Consider the following 9164-nt stretch of genomic DNA (forward strand, 5'->3'; position numbering starts at 1 on the left):
TTGTGCATCGCTCTTATATCATGCATGCGTATCTATGAGACTATATATATATTGCCCGCACAACATTAATTACACGTACCAAAACAACCCGCATTTAATTTGCTTCTAAAAGTATACATTCCTACCTAATTCCACATTTCACTCCACACTTTTCAAAATTTCAATTATTCGATCAAACCATAAATTTTTTTTTTTTCTACATATGAAAAATAATATATTATTAAAAAATAAAGTACTGGTGCACAAAATGTGCAGCAACGTATGCACTGAGTGCAAGCAATTAATAACTACGGTTTCTGCATGCATGATATATAATTAATTCCTTGGATACGATCGACAATAATATATAATAATGTTCGTTAAACTAAATTCACCTTTTATATATATATATATATATATATACCTCCCATGCATGACGCATGATGCGTGTGATGCATGATTGCGGAGTAGCACAGCGAGTCTCACCCACACCCGGCGGCGGCGAAGCCGATCCTCGACCTGGCGACGTCGAAGACCAGGCGGAAGGTCTGCTGCAGGCGATTCCCGATGATCGCCACCCTGCTGGCCGGCGCGAAGGCCAGGCAGGTCGTCCGGCTGTCGACGTCCACCATCACGTTCTCCGCCGGCAGCCTCATCGTCGCCCCGCCCTCGAAGGCCAGCTCGACCTCCGGCACCCCCAGCGCCCCCGCCCGCCCCCTGAAGCACGTGTCGAGTATCGCGTACGCCGGCGCCGGGCGCGCGCGGCCCTTCAGGGCGGCCGCCACCGCCTTGCTCAGCGCGGCGTAGGCGCCCCTCGGCAGCCGCGTGATCACCGTGCCGGTGTCCAGGATCGTGGGGAGCGCCGCGTACTCCTCCGGCGCGAGGTCGAGCGGCGTCCCCGCCACCGCGACGCGCGCCAGGCGCACGAAGTAGAGCGTGGGGTCGAGGTCGCTCGGCGCCATCGGGGTGTAGGAGACGCGCGAGGCGGCGACGTCGGCGTAGGGGCCGAGGGATAGGAAGCCCGTGGACTTGGGCGTGGGGAGGCAGTAGGAGAAGGAGAGAGAGCCCAGCTTCGGCGCGACCTGGTAGAGCATGGAGAGGTTGTTGCGCGCGAGGCCGATGAGCCCGGCGGAGCGGCCAAAGAGGCCCTCGTTGTCCTGGCCGCAGCCGTAGACGAAGCCGGGGAAGGTTCGGCGGGCGAGGGAGAGGGTGTCGGCGCTGAGGAGGCCGAGGGAGAAGGAGCTGTCGCCGTAGGTGGCTTGGTAGATGCAGGCGGAGCGGAGGGCGGAGCATTGGGAGGCGGAGCAGGGGACCCGGCGGTAGGTGGCGGAGGCGGCGGGGTCGAAGACGGGGCCGAGTTGCGGGTGGCAGGAGACGACGCAGGGGGAGCACTGGAGCCAAGTGAGGGAGGACCCCGTGTCCACCACCATGGAGTAGGATGTAGCAGGGGAGCCCAGGCCGATGCGGGCGACGTAGTTGCCCACGCCGAGGGAGGCGCCCGGGGTGAGCGGGGACGACGCGGCGGAGGCGGCGGAGCGGCGCGGGCGGAGGAAGGAGCGGGCGCGGGCGGCGTCGTGGAGGAGGACGGTGGAGAAGGGGAGGGGAGACGGAGGAGGGGACGAGCAGGGGCCCTGCGGGTGGTGGAGGGTCAGGTGGAGCCCGCCGGAGCTGTTCAGATGGTGGTGCCCTTCTGAGGATGAAAAAAAAAAGAGAATATACTAATTAAGATTATTTCTTAATTATTTTATGTTAAATTATTTTCTTACTATCCTTTTTTTTTTTCTTCTTTCTTGTGAGACTTTTTTTTTTTTTTTTTGGATAATTGCCTATATACCCCTCTTGCGTCTGGAAATATTCGATCTACCCCTACTTTCTTTTTCTTTCTAAAATACCCCTCATATGTTCCACCGTTATTGCAAAATACCCCCGCAGTTATCTCCTGTTAAATTAACCTGAGTTAAACGTGAGTTAAATATCTATCACAGTTAAAAAAAATTAAAATGTCAATTTTGCCCTTAACTTAAAAGCAAATAAGAAAGGTTGGTTACGGTAGAGAGGTATATTGAAAAAAACAAAAAGTTGAAATACTTTTTATGCCCCTCACTTTAAGGGCAAATAAGAAAGATAATGATGGTGGAAGGGTATATTTGAAAAGGGCAAAATAGTAATTTTATAGAGATAACAGTGTTACTTAACAGATTTTAACTCTAGGGTATATTAGAAATAAGTTGGAACGTATGAGGGGTTTTTTCAATATTAGCTTTCTAAAAGGGGTAAATCGAAAAGTCGGAAACTTTTCAAGAATATATAAGAAATTGCCTTTTTTTTTACTAAAGTCCAATTTTAAGCTCCTTTGATTCCAAAATGCCTGAGCGCAATGCTCCACAACCAGATCACCAATTAGAAAATAAGCATAGATCAACTTCGATTATCTCTCGTGCTTTGCATGCCATAAGTTTGGTTTTAGTTATGGATTACCTACTATCCACTTTATTTATTTTTTTAAAAATAAATTTAGTTTAAAATATGAACCAATTAGAATTCGAATTTGGGACCTTAGGTATCAATTACCAAACTTTTTGCCATTTGCGTTAGGGACGGTCGGTTTATAAGTTGCGTTGTTAATTTTCTTCCTGTTAGTTGCCCTTGTAGTTGCGATATCTGCTGAAAATTCAGAGAACTAAATAGGTGCTCTGAACTAATCTTAGATCACAGGACTCCAAAGCAAGCAAATGGTTGGGTCTCATGACCCGACGGTGCAATGAATTTTGATGATTTTTCTCCGAGCTAATCAACAGCAGATTAGTCTTGACAAGTTATAATGACTTGGTTCCGGTGCATCAATTCATTAGGTTGCTGGGGCCAAGAAAGTTTTAATGGAACGTCACAAAAGGCCATTCGTGCAGTTGCACGTCATGTGCAATTGTTTGAATGTTGTTTAGCTCATTATGATGAGATACTGATGTGTAATTAATTTAGGCTTTTGTATCTGTGGCTAAATTATCTTGTCTCCTCAATAATTGGCGAGGGTGGCAAAGCATACCCCAAGCCCCCAAAAGCATTAGCGGCAAAGCATACCCCATTTCACATTGAGTTATTATCGGGGAATCGACCCCTGGGCATATTTCTAGGGATTTATTTCCAGAACTTAGGAAGGGTTTGAGTGCCGCGTTGGGGCCGGGGATAAAGAGGTCCATGTCCAAAAAAAAAAAAAAAAAAAAAAAAAAAAAAAAAACTTGAAAAAGTTAATTATTCTAAAAATTAACTCGTAGGTGAAACTCCATATCCCCCAAAGCGGGAATTATGAAAGAATTTCGAATAGCTACTCATCTGAAAAAATTTTATCCATTGCAATTATTACTGGAATGGATAGCTTCATTTTTCCCTCTTGTTGGCTGAATAGAATATCTGCTTCGCTGAGACTATGTACACTTCAGTACGTAGTGTCATTAATAGATGAGTCTAGAAGAACTTGCTATACTTCTAGCATTCAGCAATGCGAAGAGTTTCACTCACTGAAGAGTATTGATGCGACAATTCGAACAAGATATAATCCTTGAAATCTAATGCAAGATTAGTATAAAACAAAAGGCAAAAAAAAAAAGAAAAGAAGTAAGCAGTTGATATTGTGGAGAAATAAATGGCAAATTGGGGAAGGCCAATTAGCATTTGAAGAAATTAAAGAGTGTGTGTCAAGTAATTATTGACACTGGGAATTTTTGGTCTCATGTAGAGGTAATAACAGTATTTTTCTATGATATCGTCATTCGTAGTGTGATCTTTTTTTCTTTTTTCTTTTTTTGTGACATGACGAGCGTATGGTTATCTTTGCATTCATAAACACGGATTAATGCATGCAGTTAAGTTATGTTATTTATATCTATAAATCTAGCCCCAAGGTGACAAATTAAAATAGGAAAATGAAGGACAAATGAAATTGTATGGCTGCAAATTAATATGTAGAAAATTGAGAGAGAAATAAGAGAGGAATTTCAAAGCAAGATTGTATGTTGCATTCCAAAATGAAATGCAAGCAGTGCATGAGGATATGTGGAGTTTGTGCATTGTGAGTGCCAAACAGTGTATAAGATTACATGGATTAGGTGCCTACTTTTCCAATTTTCAAGTGCTTTGCTTCCAGAATTTATGACAGAAAGCAATTAGAAAGCACAAGCCTGTTAGAACTGCAACTTCCTAGGTATAATAGGAATAGACACATATCGACTACTAAAATGTTTACGTAACTTCGAAACCTTCTAAAAGCTTTTTTCCTTTAATATGTTATTAAAAAAAGTCACTCAAGTGCCAAGAGATTTGAAGAAAAATAAGCATGCAAGGGAACTGTGGATAGAGTTTGCATCAAACGATAAAGCCAACTTCTCTTCTCAACTTGTGTAAAAAAGATGCGACAAAACTAAGTGTAACAGATAGAGACAATTACCCATGAGTTTGGAGGAGCAGAGACCATTGGAAACATTGCTAAGAGAAGAACCTGTGCTTAGGAGGAGAGAGAAGGCAAGAAAGAGAAGGCACAAGTCCATCTCCACAGCCACAGGACCTTTAGAGCTGCTTTTGTTTCCAAACATTGTGAGCGCTTATATATAGACTCCCAGAGAGTTATGCTTGTACTCTGACTAAATGGTGCCACTTAAGAAGTAGCTTCAACTTTCCGAATAAATATTATTAGTCAAAACTCGAATATCTCTTGAGGCTTCCCTTCGCAATAGGATGTCGGCACCTCAATTAAATAAGGCCTGCTTGGTTAGGAGACAACCGGGAGATATGATCTCTGCTCTGCATATAGCACAGTAAAAGGGGATTAGAAATGGTTGTTACAATCAAACCATGTTATCGTGTTACAACCAACCCTTGAGAAAACAACAACACTCATTTATCCCTTGCTAAGAGTACCCGGATGCTAATATAAAGTCGGCAATGCATGGCTCTTCATATTGGTTGTTTCAGGTTCCAATCCAACCCGTCACCTTGTTATGGTGTTATTCTCTTATGCTCGGTATAGAATCCTTACGGTTTAAGAAGATAGGTTAAAAGCTTTAGAAAAACCTCAAGATTTTCCCTGCCAAACGAGAAGGTTTCAACAGGAAACTAATAAATGAGTCATCTACTTATCTATCACAGTTAATAAAACAGATATAGAGCACCTATCAACAAACACTCCTTCCGTATACGGTTGCCAACTCCCACAAAGAGATATGTATATGGATCCAATGGTCCTCCCCTTTTGACAAAGCCATAATGCTCCAACCACTCCCAAGTAGTTGGCCTGTGGGTCGCTTAGCCTTTAATTCATTAATCAAGGACTGCAATACTTGGCCACAAATACACAACTATGCACACACACACACATATATATTTTCTACCCTCCTCGAGTGTAGAAAATATGATATCCCCACTTAAACACCTCAGCTTGGTATCTCTTGCTAATATTGGAGAATTCTTCGTTCTTGGCCCTTCAGAAGGTTCATTTTAGACAATCTAACAGTTGAATTCCCTCCTGTACCACAGTACAGCATATGTACTTTGTCTACAAGCATGCATCATGACATGCATCAATAAATGCCCTTCCACCTCTTTTCGTTCGTCCATATTCTTTTCTTTTTTTTTTTTGGCCTTCACCCCTCTCCTTTTTATCCTTTTGCCTATTTACTTCCTAACAGTGATATTAATAAAGCTGACACTTTTATTAATAAAGTTCATTAAATTTTAACATTTATATGATGAATTTATCAAATTCAACAAGCCTACTCTGTCAACAGCAATTTAACATCTGTCAATATTCACTATCATATTCCTCAATAGGATTATGTCTAGCAACTAATGACCACTAAGACATTAGCAAAGCAATAGCATATTCAATATTAAGGGGCCCAATGATGGAGCATGTATTTTATTAATCAGGTTTTCTATTGACAACAATCATGCATAAACATGAGTATGAAAGAAAATCTTGACAGTGAAAGATCATGTGAACATGCGACATGTTTGCAACTAGTCACCACCGATAGAGACCTATGAAAGCATAAGGTGATGTAATTCATAGATTCATTGCATTGTGCTTCATGATTTCTGTGATATTATTAGACTGCATAGCTATTTCAAATAATTATTTAAATTACTAATTGGAAGCTCAATACTTAAAAAACACTCAGATATGTGAACAAAATTCTGTTATTTAAGGCTAAAAAGAAAAATGCTAAGAATTCCTCACAAAGAGTCATATAATGTGGTTGTGTTAACATACCCATATAAGCACGCCTGCTTTAAGATGAGCAATGTCACAGAATGACAGAATCCCCCACCATGTTATCTTTATATGTCACTAATGTATTGACAGCTTTATGTGGCACTTAGATGTGTGTTTCTGAGCCATAAACTTTTATACCATAGGTACCAACACATTAGTAACTTACAAAGATGTAATTAAGGAAAACACAAAGTATTTCTCTTTTAAAATAGGTTAGAGCTGAGAAGCTAACATATATCTATCTCTCTCTTTTAATCTATTGTCTATTCAGAAATGAGCAATCTCATCTGTTCTCTTTGTATGCTATCAGCGGCCGTTCATTTAAAGCTTCCAATTTAAAAGTTAATTAAAGTGAAAAAAATTTATTCGATTGGATCAAATCTAATGGATGAGAGGCATAGTATCAGCCATTTTCATGCCGAAATTGCCCTCACAATATTTCCATTTCTGCACAAAATTCAACTCACTGAAAATAATTTCCGCACCTGGTGTACGATATTAGATCAATATGCATTGAATGATTGGCCTGCGTCGGGTCTATAAGTGCTTCCGGTTCATGAAAGTATTTTTGGATTAGCATTCCTCAGAAATCAACGAACTGCCAAGACGCACTTCTGACCTCATTTTCTTTCTCGAAACTCATTCACTGTATTGTCTCACTCCATGGCTCCCCGTCTCCTTCCTCTCAGGCAACCCCAATATCCCCACTCATGTACGAACATCCCCCACCTCCACATTTGTGGGCTCTCATCTGCCAAAGGGCAAGTGTCCGGAAATTCCAAACTGTTTTAACAATTCCAACAATTTGAAGCAATCTCAAATTCTGTATGATATGGACAGCATGAATGTGTTTATTCACAACTATTGTCTACTCAGAATAAACTAACCCATTACCCAACAAATTTCTAGGAGAATCCTTATACTCTTTATTGTAGGCAAATTACATCAACTACTATTCTTTTTCTTTTTCTTTTTCTTTCAAAGCTCTAACCAAAGAAGTTATCACCTTAACATCTTTGTGTTCATAAAAAAAGTTACCTGCAGTATCTCAATTCTCAGTTGATGATGCTACAACTTCTCATTTCAGTAGCTATAATATAATCGAATAAAACATAGTATAAATTCCAAGACGATACCTTACAGAAGTAGATCTTAGTTAGACAAACCTTTTGGATGCTCCTGAACAAAGGAAACATGATTTCAATCCCTATCTTTGGCCGCCGTGATTGCAGGACCTCCGCAGTACATTCGGGCCTCTGCATAATCATCACAACAAGAGGGAAACTGATCCAGGGTGAGACAAGCGAGAGATTAATCCAATAAACCTTAATAGTGTTTTTATTTGATAATCAAATATTCCAACAATTAGATGCAAACCCAAGTTGCTGCAATTTAAACCATTATGCATTTTATTCCCCCAATGTTGTAAACAACAAGCAAACTAACAAGTGCCCTGTATAATTCTAAGAGACTATTCTTTTGAAATTCGCAAATGCAGATATTGAGCTTATACTACTCACAGTAACTATCGCCTCATCCACATCCAAAATTACCTCCAAAATCTCACTTCTCAGTCATTGTCGATGACACTACAATTTCTAAAATTATAGAACATAATCGAACACCAAGAAAAGATATCAAGCATTCCAAAATCCAAGAAAGACAACTCACAGAAGCGTTGGAATCTTCCTTTGTCTTAACTTTTGGAAGTTCTTTATCTCCGATCGCCGTGATCGCACGCGCTCTACCGCACAAATCGATCCCTCTAATGATCCGCGGTGTCCAATAAACCCTAACAAAGTTTTCCACCTGAATCGAACAAATACAAGCAACGAAACCGTTTACTTCTACATCAAAAAACCCTTCAATCCACCAAAATCAAATCCAAAACTCAACAGAGAGAGAGAGAGAGAGAGAGAGAGAGAGAGAGAGAGAGAGAGAGAGAGAGAGCGAGATTGAAAACGGAAAACCGGATTTGGTCGACCAAATCCCTCGTTAGGGAAACAGGATCATGAGGCTTCGCTCTGAGATCCGGCGACAATGGCGACCATGCGGTGGCGCATCCACCACCTCCGCCACCGTCCTCGGCGCCGGCGACCTCTCCGCCGCGAAAGATATCTCACGAACGTAGCACGATCGAGACGTTCAATACTGGGATGACTCTGTGGAGGAACTTATATGCAGGACTCCAATGACTGAACCGGTCGTCGAAGGAAAACAACGGTTCGATTTTAATTGAGGGGCAAAAATGTAGTGAGGCCCCCAAACTATAGCCTTTTTCGACAAATCCCCGCAATATTATCACACCATCTTGATTTTTTGTTTGAATTATTCTAGTTGGTTAGTATAAATATTTTTGTAGTAAAAAAAAAAGAAGATTAAATTTGATGAAATTATTGATTTATTCGGTAAATATATTTTTGTTTCAATTTACTAAAAGTTGTTTAAATACAAAAAAGTTAAAAGTTAAGGTGGGTCAATTAAAAATATTTGTAAAGTTCAACGAGTGATTTCAAAATATCCTTTAATTGAGGGAATCTTCATACATTTTTACACCCCCAAACTTTACCGCATCAGACAAATAATTGTGAAACTATAAATATATTTATATATGCTAGTTAAAGACAAAACCTATAACCTATTAACCAAACAATCTTGAATCTTGTGAACGAAAGTAAAGCAAATCAAGTAAATTTGATATGACAATAGAGACGATGGATCATAATTATCGATTACTTCTTTAATATAGACAAACAGTTAATAAAATATGATACGATAATATTTGACAAATATATGAAAACATTTTATTATCATTAAGAGCTAGAAATATGGTTAAATATTTCTAATAGAATAACATTTAGCCGAGATTCAAGTTCGAATCCTAGTTGATTCACATTTTCAGTTAAATTCATTTCTAAAT

General features: G+C 40.4%; 1 protein-coding gene across 7 annotated transcripts; it reads right to left on the bottom strand.

Annotated features, from left to right (window-relative positions):
• Nucleotides 336-8452, bottom strand: LOC109704561 (aspartyl protease family protein 2-like). 7 transcript variants are annotated; one of them, XM_020225315.1, is made up of 6 exons: nucleotides 8215-8450; nucleotides 7916-8053; nucleotides 7411-7500; nucleotides 6730-7027; nucleotides 4421-4773; nucleotides 336-1669 (listed from the first exon to the last, which is right to left on the bottom strand). In XM_020225315.1, exons 5-6 carry the CDS (start codon nucleotides 4563-4565, stop codon nucleotides 462-464), a joined length of 1353 nt encoding a protein of 450 aa, XP_020080904.1. In that variant the 5' UTR covers nucleotides 4566-4773; nucleotides 6730-7027; nucleotides 7411-7500; nucleotides 7916-8053; nucleotides 8215-8450; the 3' UTR covers nucleotides 336-461. The 7 variants fall into 7 exon arrangements, with proteins under 7 accessions (XP_020080904.1, XP_020080913.1, XP_020080918.1 ...); XM_020225324.1 differs by having other exon boundaries at nucleotides 6730-6995; nucleotides 7916-8451; XM_020225329.1 differs by having other exon boundaries at nucleotides 4421-4768; nucleotides 7916-8451.

This window comes from Ananas comosus, linkage group 2 (assembly GCF_001540865.1).
Source record: "Ananas comosus cultivar F153 linkage group 2, ASM154086v1, whole genome shotgun sequence".
Lineage (NCBI taxonomy): Eukaryota > Viridiplantae > Streptophyta > Magnoliopsida > Poales > Bromeliaceae > Ananas > Ananas comosus.

Excerpts from the sequence above, each read along its gene's own strand:
- LOC109704561 (XM_020225340.1), bottom strand. The coding sequence starts at position 4,565 with ATGTTTGGAAACAAAAGCAGCTCTAAAGGTCCTGTGGCTGTGGAGATG. Across the intron at positions 1,670-4,420 it reads CTGCTCCTCCAAACTCATGG|AAGGGCACCACCATCTGAAC; the intron begins GTAATTGTCTCT and ends TTTCATCCTCAG.